We start from the raw sequence: 22242 nt of genomic DNA, 5'->3' as shown, positions 1-22242 counted from the left end.
ATTGAAGGCGACAACAAGTATTATTGGTCTCATACAGAATTACTGTGTCATTGATGAACCTTAAAGCTTTCATTTCTTCTACCTTAATTTTGATTCGCATTCCAAATTCATCCACAGATTCCTTTTTTGCTTGATCAGAAACAGAGATAGTATGAGTCTAATGTTCAGGTTGCATACTTTGTAAATTAAAGCACCACTGTTACATCAGTGGGCTGCCTTGGTTGCCACTGTCATTCCCACAAGTATGAGTCTGAGAACTGTGGCACTGCTGTCACTTCATATTTGTCAGCTCGTTCTCTCTTGCTGATTCGTGCAGGAGTATAATGCTGGCTATGGCTTATTCATGGTTTTAGTACATATAAGTACACAATGTTATTGCTGTAAAGTAGCACTGACAAGTGAAATGACAGAATCAGATGCCCTATAACAAAGCTACACTCCTGGAAATGGAAAAAAGAACACATTGACACTGGTGTGTCAGACCCACCATACTTGCTCCGGACACTGCGAGAGGGCTGTACAAGCAATGATCACACGCATGGCATAGCGGACACACCAGGAACCGCGGTGTTGGCCGTCGAATGGCGCTAGCTGCGCAGCATTTGTGCACCGCCGCCGTCAGTGTCAGCCAGTTTGCCGTGGCATACGGAGCTCCATTGCAGTCTTTAACACTGGTAGCATGCCGCGACAGCGTGGATGTTAACCGTATGTGCAGCTGACGGACTTTGAGCGAGGGCGTATAGTGGGCATGCGGGAGGCCGGGTGGACGTACCGCCGAATTGCTCAACACGTGGGGTGTGAGGTCTCCACAGTACATCGATGTTGTCGCCAGTGGTCGGCGGAAGGTGCACGTGCCCGTCGACCTGGGAGCGGACCGCAGCGACGCACGGATGCACGCCAAGACCGTAGGATCCTACGCAGTGCCGTAGGGGACCGCACCGCCACTTCCCAGCAAATTAGGGACACTGTTACTCCTGGGGTATCGGCGAGGACCATTCGCAACCGTCTCCATGATGCTGGGCTACGGTCCCGCACACCGTTAGGCCATCTTCCGCTCACGCCTCAACATCGTGCAGCCCGCCTCCAGTGGTGTCGTGACAGGCGTGAATGGAGGGACGAATGGAGACGTGTCGTCTTCAGCAATGAGAGTCGCTTCTGCCTTGGTGCCAATGATGGTCGTATGCGTGTTTGGCGCCATGCAGGTGAGCTCCACAATCAGGACTGCATACGACCGAGGCACACAGGGCCAACACTCGGCATCATGGTGTGGGGAGCGATCTCCTACACTGGCCGTACACCTCTGGTGATCGTCAAGGGGACACTGAATAGTGCACGGTACATCCAAACCGTCATCGAACCCATCGTTCTACCATTCCTAGACCGGCAAGGGAACTTGCTGTTCCAACAGGACAATGCACGTCCGCATGTATCCCGTGCCGCCCAACGTGCTCTAGAAGGTGTAAGTCAACTACCCTGGCCAGCAAGATCTCCGGATCTGTCCCCCATTAAGCATGTTTGGGGCTGGATGAAGCGTCGTCTCTCGCGGTCTGCACGTCCAGCACGAACGCTGGTCCAATTGAGGCGCCAGGTGGAAATGGCATGGCAAGCCGTTCCACAGGACTACATCCAGCATCTCTATGATCGTCTCCATGGGAGAATAGCAGCCTGCATTGCTGCGAAAGGTGGATATACACTGTACTAGTGCCGACATTGTGCATGTTCTGTTGCCTGTGTCTATGTGCCTGTGGTTCTGACAGTGTGATCATGTGATGTATCTGACCCCAGGAATGTGTCAATAAAGTTTCCCCTTCCTGGGACAATGAATTCACGGTGTTCTTAATTCAATTTCCAGGAGAGTATATTTTATAAGAATGTGAAGGATATAAGATTGATTCATAGAACACAATTGCACTTGAAATGTTGTATACTTGTTTATCCCATCTCCACTATGAGGAAACATATTGGCGGAATCAAATGATAACAGGGCACAGAGCAATGCCACTGTGACAAAAAAGAGTGTTGTTTCTATATTCATTTTAGTCATGCCAACTTGCAGTCAGTTGTGTAGTTTATTATTCATTTCTATGAAAGTAATAAATTTTTGAAAATGTAAGTAATTGGATATAAAAAATGGAGGCTGAAGTTTACGGCTTTGCCTCAAATGCTAAGGCTGTATGTGAGGGAATGTTTGACATGGAAAGGACCGCAACTGTCAAAATGTAAGTATCATTGTTTTTTTAGTAGGTTTAATGTTGAAATAAGTGTGCAGCTGACCTTTTGTGAGGATGAGATCAGTTTCAAGGAAAATGGTGTGGAATTTGAAATAGGACCATGTGAAATTTAATTGGGGGAAGATGTTTAGAGACTCGAGGAATTTTAACAGCTGAGCTTTGCCATGACTCCATATGCCAAAGATGTCATCAATGTACCTAAAGCAAACCAGGGGCCGAAGGCTTATGGATCCCAGGAAAGCCCCTTTCAAGTGACCCATAAAAATGTTGACATAAGAAGTAGCCATTCTGGTTCCGATGGCTGTAGCCCTGGTCTGTTTTTATATCTGCACTTCAGAAGTGAAGTAGTTGTTGCTAACCAAACATATACCCGCTTTAGTTGATCGACACCTGCAACCTGTAGTACAAAGCCTTCCCACCTGTATTAAAGACACCAACCAATACCTAGATCATCTGAAATCTGTGCCAGTCCCACTTCCGCAGCACAACTCGCTCATCACCATCGAATGCCATCTCAGGTGACGAGTGGGCTGTGGCAGAGACTCGAGAGTCAAGTCTACAGGCACACGGGGATGAAGGACTGGCTGGCTAATTTAATGCAAATATTTGGTGTTCGTTTCTGATCTCTAAGGTACAGTCCTGCCTCACTCCCCTCTCAGTTACTTCTTGCTTTTCCTGTCCTTGGATGTTTTTAGCTGCATCTAGTTTGCCTAAATGTCATAGGTTACCTTTTGCTTCCAGTATTTTATCCTTGCTAAGTTTTTTTTATCCCTGCTACCTTAACAATTTCAAAAAGTGTATTCAAGTCAACATTGTCAAATGCTTTCTCTAAATCTACAAGTGCTATAATGTAGGTTTTGCTTTCTGTAACCTGTCTTCTGAGATATGCCAAAGGGTCAGTATCAGTTCACGATTTCCTATATGTCTGCTGAGTCCAATTGATCTTCCCCGAGGTCAGCTTCTGCCAGTTTTTTAATTGTTCTGTAAATAATTCGTGTTCGTATTTTCTGACGAGGCTTATTAAACTAATGGTTTAGTAATACTCATGCCTATCAGTGCTTGCCTTCCTTGGAATTATTATATTCTTCTCGAAAACAAGGGTATTTCACCAGACTCACATATGCTGGCGACAAAAAGGGTGAAGCACCTAAAAGACACTGTCAGATATCAATGTAACTTTGTACACATATATACCACTGGCAGATGTGTAAATGATTAGAGTCGCCTCAAATCAAAAACAGCCCACTGTTGCACTACATTCTGTTTATTTTAAACCTTGACCATGGTTTCTGCTACAATAATATAGCCTTCTTCAGAAGTCCTAAAAATCATCAAAATAACAGTCGTTCTACATAGCCACACTACCAGTGACTGACATTATTTCTACGACCAGCACCCTAGCGCATGAGTGCGGTAACATGGTACATGGTGACAAAGGACACATTAACATATTCGTCTCAACATAGACCACTGTTAACATAAAAGCAGCTCATGACTCTTTATGATAAATTCCTACAGGAGCACTGTCCTAAAACATTAGTTTATCTCAAAAGATAATCATACAATCGTATGGCACAATTGAGTAACTACTAGTGCCTATCTGCTATGCCCAATACGGGCTGAAAACCTTCAAGAAAGCTGGAACTTTTCAAATAACACTGATCATTCAGTAAATTCCTACTGTCAAACTTTTTGTGCTTGTATATCTGCACCTCCTCCAATAAATCTAATTTCATACCCTTTTCTTCTTTACACAATAGTTCAGTGTCGTTAACAAGTTGGGGTGTATGTCGTCCTATGATGATCTGTTCAGTAAATGTTGACCCATTCTTATTCATACCCATCCTCGACGGCATATGGTCTTTATAACTTATGGCTATAGACCTACCTGTTTGCCCTATGTTATATGCCAGGCAATCATTTCATTTCAATTGATAAACTCCTGATTGCAATAGCTTATTATAAATGTTTTTGCTGAAACAGACAAAATTCCGTTTGAAGCTATTGTTGGTGGAAAATGTTACATTAGTCACGTTCATGGAGCACACATTGCATTTTGTAAGATATGTTTCCTAGAAACAGAATAGCTATAAATCTCTTATGTTCATCCCTTTTGTTCCTGGACCTCATCAACGTGGAAACTGTCTTTTTCGTTTTGCGCTCATTTATATTGTCAATTATGTTGGGGTTATAACCATTATTGCCATCAGTCTCTTTTAGGATATACACTTCTTTTTGAAAGTTAGCCAGAGTAAGATGTAAATTTATTGCCCTGTGTACACTCAAATTGAAAAAAAGCCATTTTCTGTGCCCACAGATGCGAGGACCTGTAGTTAACGATGGGATAGAGTTTAATATTTATCAAAAGCTTACACTTATGGATTGCGTCATTCTCAACAGGTTTAATATTTATTAAAAGCCTATGTTTACAGATTGCATCATTCCCAGGTTTGAGATAAGCATAAATATCAATGTTGTCAAATAATCATTCACCTACAAGGTGATCCACAATCTCCTTGATATGTGAAAGTTGAAAGAATTGATACCTGTCTAATCATAAAGTGTAGCTTTAGAAACTACTCAAAGTCTGTCTGAGGAGATGCCCATTGGTTTGCAGAAAAGGATTTGAAAACACCAATTTGTTCCAGTCTTCATCCCAAATAGTGCGAGGCACTGGATGTGTGTAGTAAAACTTTGGTGGAGCAACGTCCTCAAGCGTAATGCCCTTTAGAAAATTCTTTGGGTTTCTCAATATGGCATTGAACAAATGTCTGTATTTTTCACACAGTTGCCGAATGCTGGCCTTGGAAACTTGATTACTGATAGCATGCACGTTACCTTAAATATCTAAACTGTACAAATTAAATGCGCCCGTGCCAAAAATATTGGGACTAGATTATGCTCAAATTAGCTTGAATTGTGTTAATGTAATCATATTTTTATATTTTGCTTGCAAAGTATATGTCACAAGAACAGAGATACTTTCACCATTGTAGACTGTGAGGTGCAGACATGATACCTGTAGCTTAGGGTGTCCCAAGTGCTTATATGTGCACTTATTAATTAGTATGACTAAAGCAGTGGTGTCTAACTACAACAGTACACTGCAATTGCAAATCTCTGAAGAGACGCACAGATGCAGTAATTCCTCTGCATGTGATTGTCATATCTGACTTTTGGAAGACCGGCTTCAGATGATGTGTGAATTATGGAGCATTTTGCTGGTCATCGATTTGAGGAGAGCTAATCTGAATGAGCAAAATTTTGCACTGTGCACATAGGTCTGCAATTATTTAGCTTACATCGGTGGTTCCTGTGAGTTTTGCCATGAAGAGTGGGTGAGAATTCAGTGTGTGAGATGATATTGATTTTCATTTTCTGAAATCTATCCGTGGTCATGTTAAACAGAATTTATATTTTTATGATTCTTTTGCTGTGTCCTGACTTATGGCGATTTTGGCATTCAGCTTGGTGGGAAAAGCAGTGTATATAGTCATGTGTTGCACAGACATGAGAGTGTGTGAAACTGCAAGAAAACTTCATTTACAGTTCATGCCCCAGCTTGCAGCTGTTGCCAACAGGTGCCAAACAGTTATGGGCCGCTTAGAGACTAAGATTGTTATGCTTTAAAATCTCAGCCCGTATCCTGTTGTGAGCAGTGCTCTGAATAATTGTATTGGAAAGCATTTTGTCTTCAAATGGAAATCCGAGGGCATAGTTAAATTTACCATTACTAGTCATTCCTCGAGTTCATCGGTCCATTCCTTGTCATACTGATTATTGTAACAGCAGATACGGAAGAACATGAAATGTGCAGCATCTACACAGATCTGTGACTAAAAAATATCATTGATTGTCCTAGTGACGTCCTCATAGGTTAGGTTTGGGGCTCTACTTGGAGAAACACAAGAAAAATCACCGCACTCCTACCTGTGAAAAAAAGAAAGAACATTGTGGTCCACCTGACATTTAGTAGGCTGAAAACTGGTTCTCCAGTTGAATTTTGTGCTCTATCTAGTAGACGTGTTTTGCACTGAAAGAATGAAAAGGAGGGGTCCACACTTGGCTTTAAAATGCAAGAAAAAAAATTTTAGTTATTTTCCAAAGTGTTGAAATAGAAAAAAATGTTTATTAAGGTAATGTCATTTGAAGTCAGTGATATTTAATCATATCCCATGGATCCAATCCACACAGATCATTGTTGTCACCAGAAATGTTTGTTGTGTCCGTAGTGTGTATGAGGTGGGTTGGGCAAACCTTGAACACTTCAAACATTTTTAAAATGACTGAAACATCAAAACATTTACTTACAATATGTTCCGTGAAGTAAAATTATACAAATCTTTAGTATCGCTATGAGCCTGTTCGACTCACTGTAGGAAATACTAACAATGTTGTGCAGTGTTTGTAGTTGTTGTCACACTGCAGGTTTTTAAAGACACGGGCAGAGCTCGATAGATGGACCCATTTGCACGCAGTATGTGTAAACGAAGATGGCGTAATCTGCTTTTGTCTGTAGTGCTGTCGATAGGAGCGTGTCAAGCCCTGCAGACAGCAGTTGCCGAGGAATCTGTTGGTTTTATGTGTGAGGTCTTCTTCTAAGATGTGGGCAGCATGTCTGATCATCATAGACATCACCATTGCTGTGTGTGCTGTATCTAACTTCAGCCTATCCATTTCCGTTTGTAAATTATCTGACCTACATACCCCATTAAGGGTTCTAATATTCCATACCGTGGCCTGTAGAATGCCTGTTTTGTTTCTCCTGATGGTGGTAGCCCACACTAGGAGATTCAAATGTGGGACTCTCTTGCCTCCAGAATATTTTACCCGAGAGGATGCCATCGTCACTTAACCTTGCAGTAGAGCTGCATACCTGTGGGAAATATAATGGCTGTAGTTTCCCCCAGCTATTAGCCATTCGCTGTTGCAGTTAGCAAGATAATATTGGTTAAATTTTACAAATACAGATCAGTCAATCATCTAGACAGTTGCCTCTGCAACTACTGAAATGCATTGCCTTTGCAACTACTGAAAAGACTCCTGCCCCTCATCAGGAACCACGTGTTTGTCTTGCCATTCCACAGACATTCCACCAATGCAATTGCCCCTACAGTATGACTGACTGTATCGTTGTGGCCTGTGAGCCATCTCAGCATGGTGAGGTCCGTGGCTATCCGTCACGAATAAGGTATTTTGATATCAAAGTAATTTGTCCATTTTGAGTGCAGCAGCCATGTTATCACTGTATAAGAGGGGCGCACAGGACTTTAGGACCACAATGCCAAGTTTTTGACAACAGTGTTGTGGCTTAAATAGAAAAAAAAATTCAGTTTTATTGGTAATTAATCCAATTTTTATTTCACTCTCTATATTCAGCAGCAGTTTCTAAATATTTCATGTTTACTTTTTTCTAAAAGTTAATGTATAACTAAATTTAGGATTAAACAATGGAAAACCCAGGATGGACTGTAACAATATTATGAGAAGGAAAGTTGCCCTCACTGTATTGCGGAATTGCCGAGTCGCAGATAGACACTTACAGCTTTTGGCCAATGGCCTTTGTCAACAATAAACGCACACATTCACACACACACTCACGCAAACGCAACTCACACAAACGACTGCAGTCTCGAGCAACTGAATTTACACTGCGAGCAGCAGCACCAGTGCACGATGGGAGTGGTGATTGGGTGGGGGAAAGAAAGAGGTTGGGGTGGGGGTGGGGAGGGATAGTATGGCGGGGATGGTGGACAGTGAAGCGCTGCAGGTTGGGTGGTGGGCAGCGGAGAGGTGGGGATGGGGGGGGGGGGAGTAGTGGAAAAGGAGAGAAATAAATTAAAAATAAATAAAAAAGACTTGCTGTGGTGGTGGAATGGTGGCTGTGTAGTGCTGGAGTGAAAGCAGGGAAGAGGCTGGACGGGTGAGGACAGCGACTAATGAATGTTGAGGCCAGGAGGCTTACAGGGACGTAGGATGTATTGCAGGGAAAGTTCCCATCTGTGCAGTTCAGAAAAGCTGGTGTTGGTCGGAAGGATCCACATGGCACAGGCTGTGAAGTAGTCACTGAAATGAAGGATATCATCTTTGGCAGCATGTTCGGCAACAGGGTGGCCACACTTGTTTCTCGGCCACAGTTTGTCGGTGGCCATTCGTGCGGACAGACAGCTTGTCAGTTGTCATGCCTACGTAGCTTAGCTTGTAGACCACGTGACTGGTTTCACAAGTAGCCCTGTGTTTGATGGGATAGATGATGTTTGTGATTGGACTGTAGTAGGTGGTGGTGTGAGGATCTGTGGGACAGGTCTTGCATCTAAGTCTGTCACAGGGGTATGACCCCTGGGAGCAGGGGTTGTATAAGGATAGGCGAGTATATTGTGTAGGTTCGATGGATGGCGGAATACCACTGTGGGTGGGGTGGGCAGGGCATTTCTCATTTCAGGGCACAACAAGAATTAATCGAAACCCTGGCGAAGAATGCGATTCAGTTGCTCCAGTCCTGGGTGTTACTTAGTTATAGGGAGAATACTCCTCTGTGGACAGACGGTGGGTCTGTGGGAGGTGGTGGGAGACAGGAAACATAAGGCATGGAAGATTTGTTTTTGTACTTATGGTCAAGTGAAGGCTTCAATCAGACCCTCAGTATATTTCAAGAGGGTCTGCTCATCACTGCAGATGCGACAACCAGGGGCGGCTATACTGTACAGAAGTACTTCCTAGTATGGAATGGGTGGCAGTTGTCGAAGTGGAGGTATTGCTTTTAGGAAGGTGGCTTTTTGGGTTGATGGCATCTTTGCTATCTGGATCGAAGGTGAGGTCACCCTACCCACATACTTCCAGAACCTCAACAACTATCCTCCCATTTGCTTCACCTGGTCCTCCTCAATCCAACAAGCCACCTACCTAAATGTTGACCTCCACCTCAAAGATGGCAACATCTGTACCTCCATCCATATCAAACCTACTAACCATCAGCAAAACCTTCACTTTGACAGCTGCCACCCATTCCATACCAAGAAGTCCCTTCCGTACAGTGTGTCATCACATCTGCAGTGACAAGCAGTCCCTCTCGAAATATACCGAGGGTCTTACGGAAGCCTTCACTGACCATAATTATCCTCCCAACCTTGTACAAAAACAAATCTCCTGTGCTTTACCTTTCCAGTCTTCCACCACCTCCCAAAGTTCGACAGTCCAGCCACAGAGGAGCAGTCCCCTCGTAACTCAGTATGATACGGAACTGGAGCAACTGAATTGCATTCTCCACGAGGGTTTCGATTACCTCGTGTCGTGCCCTGAAATGAGAAGTGTCCTGCCCACTATACTTCCCACCCCTCCGCAAGTGGTATTCTTCCATCTACCAAACGTACACCTGACTCTGAAACCAAACCACTGGAGATTGAAGGCTCTTTACGGCTGCCTTTATCTGTATGGTGCATACCACTGGCAGCAGTGATCTGACAGGAAGTGCCCTTCAGGCTGCTGGCAGTTGATGAAAGCTATCACTCGTGGGTACCTCTTGCACTAACCTGCGTAACTGCTATTGCCGACCTCATATAGCAGAATGATGCCCTGTGCGTGGTATCGGATACTGGCAGATATATTATCTGAAGTGCACTGCATGAGATATTTCTCATAAGGCTAATAATCACTGGTGTGTGCAGTTTTTTATAAGAATCTGACAAGAGTGACAATATAGGTGATACGTGATTCTTGAGGGGATTAGGAAGGAACCAAGAAGTGTGTAGCTTGACCTCTGCAGTTAAGTGTATTTCTGCAGGTAGAATATGTAGTAAACAACTTCAGTGTACATGAGTAGTTTTATGACTTTTAAGACAGTACTATGTGTCTATAGAACACAGTACGTCAGAATTGTAGTAAACATCGTAAATAAACTAACAGACTTATTTTTGTTTACAGATTCAATTACAGTCACTCAGGAGTGAGGGTGATCACTTGCGGAAATTGGTGAATATTGCAAAGCCGGCCAGCTTGCCCGAACTTGTCCCTAGTGAAGAGCTATCAAAACTGCAGACTAGCAACAGAGTTGCATTAGTTGCCGCAGTCAAAAGAAAAGTAAAGGACGTACAGATGAGCAAGGTAACTAAACCATATTCACTCACTTTATAATTAAATACTTCTTCGTTAGGTTTTCTTTTTCATGTCCACATTTGTCTTCTGATGTTGTTCCTTTAAAATTGTAAGAAAGCATACCTTACGTCGTTATATGTGTAAGATGAAGTCAGACAAAAAAAGACAGATGGAAAAATTAATTAAACTGTTTATTATTGCCAAATTAATCTCCTGAGACAAGGTGGTCAATGACTACATGCAAAAACGTTTGAAAATGCATACAGAATCATGATTACACCCTGAAGGAAGAGATTCATGGCAGTCTGTATGCTTTGGATGAAGACATGTGCACATAAGTTCAATCGTAAGTCTGTAGGCAGCCATAAACATTTTTATATTAAAAGTATTGACTGTGGAACAAATGTGTTAACAATTGTGCTGATTACTTTTCAAGTAATAAACAGTTTGCTTACTTTTTTTCCATCTGTCTCATTTTCTTTTGACTATGGAAAGTATCTAGATAATATTAGCTGAGATAGACCAAAAAAGTGGCACAGTAATGAAACACTGAAATTGAATTTTGGAGGGATTGAATTCACAGCATGTATTGATTTAGTTTGCTTCCCCTCTAGTTGTTTAGTTAACTATTGCAATGTCTCAGTAGTATCACTCTTGACGAGACGTAAAAGGTTTTATTTTATTGAAAGAAAGATAGAGGAAGAAAACAGAAAGTTTGCTGTGTCTAACAGCACACTAGTTCTCTTCATATAGCACAGAAATATTTGACATATAGAATGAAATTTAAATGATATAAAATCCAGGATGGAATGAAACAATGTTATGAAAAGGGTAGTTGCTACTTACCATATAGTGGAGACGCTGAGTCGCAGATAGGTACAACGAAAAGACTGTCACAAAACGAGCTTTTGGCCAACAAGACCTTTCTTGAAAATAGACCACACACACACACACACACACACACACACGACCAAAGTGTCTGGCACCTGAAGCCAGAATCTGGTCAGAGACTGTGGTCGTGTGTGTGTGTGTGTGTGTGTGTGTGTGTGTGTGTGTGTGTGTGTGTGTTTGTCTACTTTTGGCCTTGATGGCAAAAAAGCTCATTTTGTGACAGTCATTCTGTTGTGTCTATCTGTGACTCAGCATCACTGTTATATGGTGAGTAGCAGTTATCCTTTTCATAATATTGATAGAATGAAACTTCTCAGATGACAGGGAGTCTGTACTCTTTGTAGGGTTGCTAGGTGACATAAACATGACAGACAAATAACTGTATGAAGTAAAAAGGTAGACAGGTTATGAACAGTTAACTTGGATGAAAACTATTTAGAGATTTAGTTTATGTATTTCTACAGCATAGTTAAAGGTTAAATACACACATCAGCAATTAATAGACATGAATAATAAGCACAAGCCCTTTTCTTTTGTGTTTGGAAGTGTATCCAAGCAGAATTTGCAGTTCGGTGTGCTCTTTTCATACACCTATAATTGGACCATATTTTTGATAAGCACAGTGTTGAAAACCATTCATTCATGTGTGATGAAGTAGGCTGAACAATGCTATTTTAACTTCTAGATGTCCCATAAAATAATACCAGATGTTGATTCAAAGTTGGAAGGTGTAGAAGAACAGGAAGAGGAAGAGGATGAAGAGGAAGAGCAAGAACAGAAAGAAGCAGACAAAGAAGAACAAAATAATCGAAAGAGAAATCAAGATACAGGTGGAAATCGTGGCCAAAGAACAGTAAAACAATCTGAACAGGAAGCTGTGTCATTAAATAGTCGTGGGGAGAAAAGAGAACAGCTTCACACAGAAAAGAAACCATGTACTCTAGATGACAGCAGTGTTATTGGTAATGATAATGTAGTTCATTTCCTGTAGTATAGTGTAAAGTTGTAAAATGAAAGACTGTAAGAAGAAATAGAATCTTTATAGTGACTGAAATACTTGATTATTTTTCAATCGTTCGTCAAAGATAATTGGTCCCTCGTTGCCACCCAGTGTGAACTTAAATGAGGGAAAAGAAGTAGTTGTAAATAAAAATAAGAAGAGGTCGAGGCAGAAAGAGCCTAAGAATGTGAAGATAAATACAAATTCTTATATTTTTGAGTTATTCAGCAGAAACGTAGCACAAAAGTACGGTCTTCGGACAAAAGCTAATAAATAAAATAAAGGGAAATTAAGTGGCCAATGAGACTGAAAATGCTCCTGTGGTTTCAGGTGATATCCTTTCTCAGAGCTAACTAATAACAGTCATTTACATTGTACTGGCTGCAGAGCGTATTTGAGAAAGCCCAAGCCCGGACTGAGGTCTTCCTCTTGCTGACTCTTCTGGCCTAGTGCGCCTCTCTCACAGCATATTGCCTCATATATAACTTTGTTGCTTTCCTCTTCGTCAAAGATAATAGGTCCCTCGTTGCCACCCAGTGTGAACTTAAATGAGGGAAAAGAAGTAGTTGTAAATAAAAATAAGAAGAGGTCGAGGCAGAAAGAGCCTAAGAATGTGAAGGTAAGTACAAATTCTTATATTTTTGAGTTATTCAGCAGAAACGTAGCACAAAAGTACGGTCTTCGGACAAAGGCTAATAAATAAAATAAAGGGAAATTAAGTGGCCAATGAGAACATAAAAGAGACTGAAAATGCTCCTGTGGTTTCAGGTGATATCCTTTCTCAGAGCTAACTAATAACAGTCATTTACATTGTACTGGCTGCAGAGCGTATTTGAGGAAGCCCAAGCCCGGACTGAGGTCTTCCTCTTGCTGACTCTTCTGGCCTAGTGCGCCTCTCTCACAGCATATTGCCTCATATATAACTTTGTTGCTTTCCTCCATTTTATACTTTTGATGCAGCAGATTATTATTATTTCTTTCCTTTCTCAGGCGTTATGTCTGGTTAAAAATGGAAAGTGACGCGGACCTTGATCAAGCATGACTTCCTTTTAACTGTTACATTGGATTTAGGAACTTTCGGGTAATTGAACATGTATCAATAATTACGGATTTCTGTAGTTGTATATATACGTTTGGATGTAGCTGTATTGCATTGATGTACTGGTGGATACTGTGTGGTATGACTCCTGTAGTTGATAGTATAATTGGTATAATGTCATCCTGATGCCACATGCCCTTGACTTCCTCAGCCAGTTGGATGTATTTTTCAATTTTTCTCCTGTTTTCTTCTGTATATTTGTTGTATTGGGTATGGATATTTCGAACAGTTGTGTTAATTTATTCTTTTTATTGGTGAGTATCATGTCAGGTTTGTTATGTGGTGGTGTTTTATCTGTTATAATGGTTCTGTTCCAGTATAATTTGTATTCATCATTCTCCAGTACATTTTGTGGTGCATACTTGTATGTGGGAACGTGTTTTTTTATAAGTTTATGTTGTAAGGCAAGCTGTTGATGTATTATTTTTGCTACATTGTCATGTCTTCTGGGGTATTCTGTATTCGCTAGTATTGTACATCCGCTTGTGATGTGATCTATTGTTTCTATTTGTTGTTTGCAAAGTCTGCATTTATCTGTTGTGGTATTGGGATCTTTAATAACATGCTTGCTGTAATATCTGGTGTTTACTGTTTGATCCTGTATTGCAATCATGAATCCTTCCGTCTCATTGTATATAATGCCTTTTCTTAGCCATGTGTTGGATGCGTCTTGATCGATGTGTGGCAGTGTTAAATGATACGGGTGCTTGCCATGTAGTGTTTTCTTTTTCCAATTTACTTTCTTCCTATCTGTTGATGTTATGTGATCTAAAGGGTTGTAGAAGTGGTTATGAAATTGCAGTGGTGTAGCTGATGTTTTTATATGAGTGATTGCTTTGTGTATTTTGCTAGTTACTGCTCGTTCTAGAAAGAATTTTCTTAAATTGTCTATCTGTCCATAATGTAGGTTTCTTATGTCGATAAATCCCCTTCCTCCTCCCTTTCTGCTTAATGTGAATCTTTCTGTTGCTGAATGTATGTGATGTATTCTATATCTGTGTTACTCCATTTCACTTCTCCAAATGAGTAGGTCAATATTGGTATAGCATAAGTAAGTATAGCTTTTGTCTTGTTTCTTGCTGTCAGTTCTGTTTTCAGTATTTGTGTTAGTCTTTGTCTATATTTTTCTTTTAGTTCTTCTTTAATATTTGTATTATCTATTCCTATTTTTTGTCTGTATCCTAGATATAATATAATAATAATATAATCTAATATAATATAATATAATATAACAATTCCAGTCCCAAAGAAAGCAGGCATTGACAGATGTGAAAATCACCGAATTATCAGTTTAATAAGTCACAGCTGCAAAATACTAACGCGAATTCTTTGCAGACCAATGGAAAAACTGGTAGAAGCCAGCCTTGGGAAAGATCAGTTTGGATTCCGTAGAAATATGAGAACACGTGAGGCAATACTGACCCTATGACTTTTTTTAGAAGCTAGATTAACAAAGGCAAACCTACATTTCTAGCATTTGTAGACTTAGAGAAAGCTTTTGACAATGTTGACTGGAATACTTTCTGTCAAATTCTGAAGGTGGCAGGAGTAAAATAAAGGGAGCGAAAGGCTGTTTACAATTGTACAGAAACCAGATGGCAGTTATTAGAGTCGAGGGACATGAAAGGGAAGCGGTGGTTGGGAAGGGAGTGTGGCAGGTTTGTAGCCTCTCCCCTATGCCATTAAATCTGTATATTGAGCAAGCAGTAAAAGAAACAAACGATAAATTTCGAGTAGGTATTAAAATCCATGGAGAAGAAATAAAAACTTTGAGGTTCCCCGATGACATTGTAATTCTGTCAGAGAAAGCAAAGGACTTGGAAGAGCAGTTGAACGGAATGGACAGTGTCTCGAAAGGTGAATATAAGATGAACATCAACAAAAGCAAAATGAGGCTAATGGAATGCAGTCGAATTAAGTCACGTGATGCTCAGGGAATTAGATTACGAAATGAGACATTTAAAGTAGTAAAGGAGTTTTGCTACTTGGGGAGCAAAATAACTGATGATGGTCGAAGTAGAGAGGATATAAAATGTAGACTGGCAATGGCAAGGAAAGTGTTCTGAAGAAGAGAAATTTGTTAACATCGAGTATAGATTTAAGTGTCACGAAGTCATTTCTGAAGGTTTTTGTATGCACCCTCCCACCACCACCTACTCCAGTCCTGTAACCCGGAAGGTGTACACGATCAAAGGGAGAGCCACGTGTGAAAGCACCCACGTGATTTACCAACTGACCTGCCTGCACTGTGACGCTTTCTATGTGGGAATGACCAGCAACAAACTGTCCATTCACATGAATGGACACAGGCAGACAGTGTTTGTTGGTAATGAGGATCACCCTGTGGCTAAACATGACTTGGTGCACGGCCAGCACATCTTGGCACAGTGTTACACCATCCGAGTTATCTGGATACTTCCCACCAACACCAACCTATCCAAACTCCGGAGATGGGAACTCGCCCTTCAGTATATCCTCTCTTCTCGATATTCGCCAGGCCTCAACCTCCGCTAATTTCAAGTTGCTGCCGCTCATACTTCACCTGTCTTTCAACAACTTCTTCGCCTCTGTACTTCCGCCTCGACTGACATCTCTGCCCTTACTCTTTGCCTAAATATGTCTGCTTGTGTCTGTGTATGTGCGGATGGATATGTGTGCGTGTGTGTGTGTGTGCGCGAGTGTACACCTGTCCTTTTTTCCCCCTAAGGGAAGTCTTTCCGCTCCCGGGATTGGAATGACTCCTTACCCTCTTCCTTAAAACCCACATCCTTTCGTCTTTCCCTCTCCTTCCTGAAGAAGCAACCATCGGTTGCGAAAGCTAGTGATTCTGTGTGTGTGTTTGTGTGTTTTGTTCTTGTGCCTGTCTGCCGGCGTTTTCCCGCTTGGTAAGTCTTGGAATCTTTGTTTTTAATATATTTTTCCCATGTGGAAGTTTCTTTCTATTTTATTTACATCATTGTTAAATAATTTTGTTATATGTGAATGTGTTGAGGTGAACTTCTTTAGCCAGAAATTTGCTATTGTATCTTTTCCAAGGGCTTTCCAATTGTGCGTAGAATTAATTGCTCGGGTGACTTCATGTTGCAAAATTATCACTTCAGGCATTTGTGGTATCATCTTATATGTGTCTGTTTCTGCTTGTATCCACCGTGCATGCCTGTTATGTTGTACCGGGTTTGACCGTATGTTGCTCGACAAGTGTTCCATGTCTGCTATGTTTGGTCGATTATCTATTTTAATGTTTGTGTTAACTATTGTCTGGTAAAACTTCTTTTGGTTTGTATTGAATGTTTGATTTTGTTTCCTTCTGTTTTCACTTTTATTGTGTCTCCTAAGTCATTTGGCCAATGCTTGTAATTTCTGCTTCTTTTCATCTAATTGCTGTATCACTTCTTGTTGTGAGATTTTACCTAACCTTTTTCGTTTTTTGTCTGATATTTCATTTCTTATAAATTGTGTTAGCTGTCCAATGTCTTTTCTCAGTTATTCTATTCTGATCTGTAGCCTGCGTTGCCATGCTGGTTTTGTGGGTTTCTTCTGTGTGTTGGTTTGTTCTGATCTCTGCCTAGTGTGGATATTTAGTGTAGTGAGTGCTCCTATATAAACCAGTAGTTGTAACTCTTCCATAGTTGTATTTTAATTTATTTTGTTGTGTATGATTGTGTTGATAGTTGTTATTGTTGTTTTGACTTGTGGGTTATTTGGTGGTCTATGCAAGAATGGTCTAATGTCTGTATTTGTGTCTTTGTATTCTATATATGTCAGCTGAAATTTTTCTTCTATAACTAACATGTGTGTCACTTCGTGTTCTATTTGTGCTTTTTCTGGTGGCTGTCTTAAGATTTTGTTTTCCTCTTATTGTTTAATTGATGCATGTTGTTCTTTGTTTGTTTGCTCTGAGATGTTTGAGCCCATTACTGTATTTTCTTCTTCTTCTTCTTCTGATTGCACATTATTTTGTTCCAGTATTTGTTGTTTGATGTTTTCTAATTCTGGCTGGGGGTATCCTGTTATTTTTTATTATTACACGGATCTAATCAGCTAGTCGTTGTTCTGTTAAAAATTTTAATTCTGGGTATCTGATATTAAATGCTGTGTATACTTGTGATCTGTAACCAGTTGTGTTGGTTCTTAAGTTTGTTGCTTGGTAATAACAGAACATGAGGTATCAGTTAACTTCACCTGACCATCTCATCCTCTGTCTTTGTTTTCCTTCTAGAGTGGATGCAGGAAGCATATCCTGCAAAACACCTCTATTTGGATTTAAATCATTTTCAGTGTGGCTAGCAGTGTCGTTACCATTGTGGATGGGCATAGGGTTCAAGTGTCGTCCCCGGACATGACCGTGCTTGTCCGAGGCTTCATTAGTTCTGTCTTGAACCAACTACTCACACTAAAAGGGGGGTTAGCCCTATTAGTGGTTTGTTCTTTTCGTCGCCTTTTACGACTGGCAGAACATACCGGGGGCCTATTCTTTTCCTGGGCCTCCACGGGGTTTATTATTATTATTATTATTATTATTATTATTATTATTATTATTTCAACAGATGTTACTCACATCACCTAATTTAATGTTCTGTTCTTCTTCTTCTTCTTCTTCTTCTTCTTCTTCTTATTATTATTATTATTTCAACAGATATTACACACATCACCTAATTTAATGTTCTGTTGTCCACCAAATGCACAGAATATCCTTGTCTATCCCTGTTTCAGACTGGCTTCCAATCCTGTTCTCAGTCCTGTACTGCATGGGTCATTTTCTTCAGTCGAACCAGTTGCGAGACCCTGTCCCATACAACCATCCATTCCCTCCTAATGCAGTCCAGCCATGGTTATTCCCTGCACTATAAAAGGTGGGGTTATGAGTGAAAGTGTGCACAACAAGTAACCAAGTATCTACTCGCAAGAATGGCATCCTCCAAATTGTGTCAAACCACAAACTTTTTACCATCCAGTTGCTGAACATGCTGTAACCTCCAACATAAATGACTTCAACTTCCAGCATTACTCTCCCTGAAATGGGTGTTTGAATGGTCTCTCCAGCAGCTGCACTCTCACAGTCCTCCTGGCATAAACCTCTGTTACCCATTACATCCCTTCTTCCCTTCCTTCTTCTGTCCACTCTGCCTTCCCTGTCCAGATCTTCTGCGTCTCCTCCACCTCCAACCATGTGAGGAACCCCCCCCCCCCTCTCTCTCTCCCTCTCCCTCTCCCTCTCCTCCCTCCCTCTCCCCTCCCACCTGTGCTCAACCCACTCCAGCCTCCTCTCCCTACTGCACATTTCCCCTCCTCTACTCCCCTCCCCAACACCTGCCCCCTCACCCCTCTTCCCCTACTCCCTCCTCCCCTTCCCCCTCACCCCTCTCTCTCCCCTCCCTCTCACTCTGCCTCCCTATCTCCCTCCCACTCTCTCAATCCCTTCTCCCACACTCCCTACTCACCCCTCCCCCTCCCTATCCCCCTCCTCTACAGGCTCCCCCTCCCCGCTCTCCTCCCTCCCCTCATCTCCCACACCCCTCCCTCAACTCCCTACCACTCCTTTCCTCTCTCGTCTACTCCCGACTCCCCTCTCTTTTTCGTCCCCACTTATGCCCTCTCATCTCACCCGTCTACCCTTCCCTCCCTATCCCCCTGTCCCTCCCCCTCCCCTCCCTTTCACCCTCTCCCTCAATCCTTCTTCACCCCTCTCCCTCCCTCCATTCCCCTCCCACAATACCTCACCCTCCCTCCATCACTCTCCCTCCCCTCTCCTCTTCTTGCCACCACTTGTTTACCCTCCCCACCACAACTTCCCCTCCCCGCCAATACTTTCACCTCCCCGCCAATCCTTTCCCCTCCCCCGTCACTCGTCTCTCCTCCCCCGCCACGCGTCTCCCCTCCCCCACCACACGTCTACCCTCCCCGCCCCTCCCCTCCCCACCACTCGTCTCCCCTCCCCGCCACTCGTCTCCCCTCCCCGCCACTCGTCTCCCCTCCCCGCCACTCGTCTCCCCTCCCCGCCACTCGTCTCCCCTCCCCGCCACTCGTCTCCCCTCCCAGCCACTCGTCTCCCCTCCCCGCCACTCGGCTCCCCTCCCCGCCACACATTTGTCCTCTCCTCCCTCCCTCCCTCCCTCCCTCCCTCACTCACTCCCTCCACTCCACTCCACTCCACTCTCCACAGTCCACACTCCACACTTCTGCACTCTCCACACTCCACACTCCACTCCTTCGTTTTGAAACAAACTTCCATATATGCTTCAAAATTTGAAACCTGTTACTCAAGAAATGTCAAGCCAAGAAGATCTTAACATCAGTGTACCAGAACTTATAACAACACAATTCACAGATACGGCCAATATCGTTAACAATGAATATCTTACACAAACTCGGAAAACTCCTACAGTGTCTCAACAACTTTTAAACAATTTCCCCAAATGTTAATTACAAGTTTTGAAGTTTCCTAAAACATGCATACTTTAGACACAGGCTAACAGTAGATCATACACAAATAAGAAGACTGCGTGACAGTAACTTTTTCAAATCTTACACAGAAAACAATATAGGAATGTTTCCCTACCTAACTTATGAAATAAGACACAGTAGGCACTGTACAAAGAACAGTGTCCACTGTTGGTTAAAAAACAACACATTTATTTAAGGACCAAACTACTGCAGGAAAACGTGAAATAGTCTCGAGATTTATTGGTGCTGTAGTAAGTCACTAGGCCACCACGCGGCCATGGCGTACGTCCTAACAGTCGTGCAGGCAGGATGAGGTTCTCCTCACTTACCTCCGCATCAGACACAGTCCCTTGAGGCATGGTTTTTTACTCCAGCGGAAGGACCCCCCAATCTGCAGTGATTGTGGCATCCAGATTCCTGTCCACCACATTTTACTTTTTTATTCTCTGACCAGAGGGCGGTGGTTTCCTTGCCATCGGATTTGCCCTCTATTTTGCAAGATGACGCAACGACTGTGGTAAAGGTCTTACAGTTTTGTGTCCTGTCCAATTTGTTGTCTTGAATTTTAGGGAGAGGATTTTAATGTGCTGCTGGGTGTCTGGCTCACACAGAGCTTAGGTAAGAGGTCTGCCAGTCACGATTACCTCCTTGTTTCACTTCTATTTCTGTTCTCTTTTCCTTGTGTTTCCTTTCCTTTTTTAGTGTGTTTCTTTTCATCTTGTTTTGCCTCTGTATATGAGGATTTGGAACTGCGTCAGGCCTGTGTCTTTTAGCCGTTCTCCTTGTTCACTGTCCGTCTTTGTCCCTTCACCGCATGTGATCCTGTTTTTACGCGTTTGGGCACTGATGACCACGCTGTTTAGCGACCGAAAACCTCAAACCACACACGCTGCATCTACATCCATACCCATACTCCACAAGCCACCTGACGGTGTGTGGCAGAGGGTACCCTGAGTACCTCTATCGGTTCTCCCTTCTATTCCAGTCCCGTATTGTTCATGGAAAGGATTGTCGCTATGCTTCAGTGTGGGTTCTAATCTCTCTGATTTTATTCTCATGGTCTCTTCGCGAGATCTGCGTAGGAGGGAGCAAAATACTGCTTGACTCTTCGGTGAAGGTATGTTCTCGAAACTTTAACAAAAGCCCGTACCGAGCTACTGAGCGTCTCTCCTGCAGAGTCTTCCACTGGAGTTTATCTATTATCTCTATAATGCTTTCGCGATTACTAAATGATCCTGTAACGAAGCACGCTGCTTTCTGTTGGATCTTCTCTCTCTCTTCTATCAACCCTATCTGGTATGGATCCCATACTGCTGAGCAGTATTCAAGCAGTGGGTGAACAAGCGTACTGTAACCTACTTCCTTTGTTTTCGGGTTGCATTTCCTTCGGATTCTTCCAATGAATCTCAGTCTGGCATCTGGTTTACTGACGATCAACTTTATATGATCATTCCATTTTAAATCACTCCTAATGTGCACTCCCAGATAATTTATGGAATTAACTGCTATTTTGTAGCTAAATGATAAGGGATCTATCTTTATATGTATTCGCAGCACATTACACTTGTCTACATTGAGATTGAATTGACATTCCCTGCAGCACGCGTCAATTCACTGCAGATCCTCCTGCATTTCAGTACAATTTTCCATTGTTACAACCTCTCGATACACCACAGCATTATCTGCAAAAAGCCTCAGTGAACTTGCGGCACACCTGAAATCACTCTTACTTCGGAAGACTTCTCTCCATTGAGAATGACATGCTGCGTTCTTTTATCTAGGAACTCTTCAATCCAATCACACAATTGGTCTGATAGTCCATATGCTCTTACTTTGTTCATTAAATGACTGTGGGAAACTGTATCAAACACCTTGCGGAAGTCAAGAAACATGGAATCTACCTGTGAACCCATGTCTATGGCCCTCTGAGTCTCGTCGACAAATAGCGCGAGCTGGGTTTCAAACGATCGTCTTTTTCGAAAGCCATGCTGATTCCTACAGAGTAGATTTCTAGTCTCCAGAAAAGTCATTATACTCGAACATAATACGTGTTCCAAGATTCTACAACTGATCAACGTTAGAGATATAGATCCGTTCGACGTCCCTTCTTGAAAACGGGGATGACCTGTGCCCTTTTCCAATCCTTTGGAACGCTATGCTCTTCTAGAGACCTACGGTACAGCGCTGCAAGAAGGGGGGCAAGTTCCTTCGCATACTCTGTGTAAAATCGAACTGGTATCCCATCAGTTCCAGCAGCCTTTCCTCTTTTGAGCGACTTTAATTTTTTCTCTATCCCAGTGTCGTCTATTTCGATATCTACTATTTTGTCATCTGTGCGACAGGCTAGAGAAGGCACTACAGTGCAGTCTTCCTCTGTGAAACAGATTTGGAAAAATACATTTAGTATTTCGGTCTTTAGTCTGTCATCGTCTGTTTCAGTACCATTTTGGTCACAGAGTGCCTGGACATTTTGTTTTGATCCACCT

The 22242-nt window shown here is 42.3% G+C and overlaps 1 protein-coding gene across 5 annotated transcripts in view; it reads left to right on the top strand.

Moving 5' to 3' along the window:
- The window catches only part of LOC126313415 (kanadaptin-like), a 148032-nt gene that overhangs the window by 111150 nt on the left and 14640 nt on the right, over positions 1-22242 (top strand). For 4 of the 5 annotated variants that reach the window (XM_049992355.1, XM_049992356.1, XM_049992357.1 and 1 more), the window contains 2 exons: positions 10152-10331; positions 11899-12175. In XM_049992355.1, coding sequence (XP_049848312.1) covers positions 10152-10331; positions 11899-12175 — 457 coding nt within the window. The remainder of the gene's footprint in view (positions 1-10151; positions 10332-11898; positions 12176-22242) is intronic. The other variant, XM_049992359.1, reaches the window with a different exon arrangement.

Source organism: Schistocerca gregaria, unplaced genomic scaffold, assembly GCF_023897955.1.
Source record: "Schistocerca gregaria isolate iqSchGreg1 unplaced genomic scaffold, iqSchGreg1.2 ptg000481l, whole genome shotgun sequence".
In the NCBI taxonomy this organism is placed as follows: Eukaryota; Metazoa; Arthropoda; class Insecta; order Orthoptera; family Acrididae; genus Schistocerca; species Schistocerca gregaria.
The sequence above is the reverse complement of the archived record's forward strand: the minus strand, read 5'-3'. Positions and strand labels throughout refer to the sequence as shown.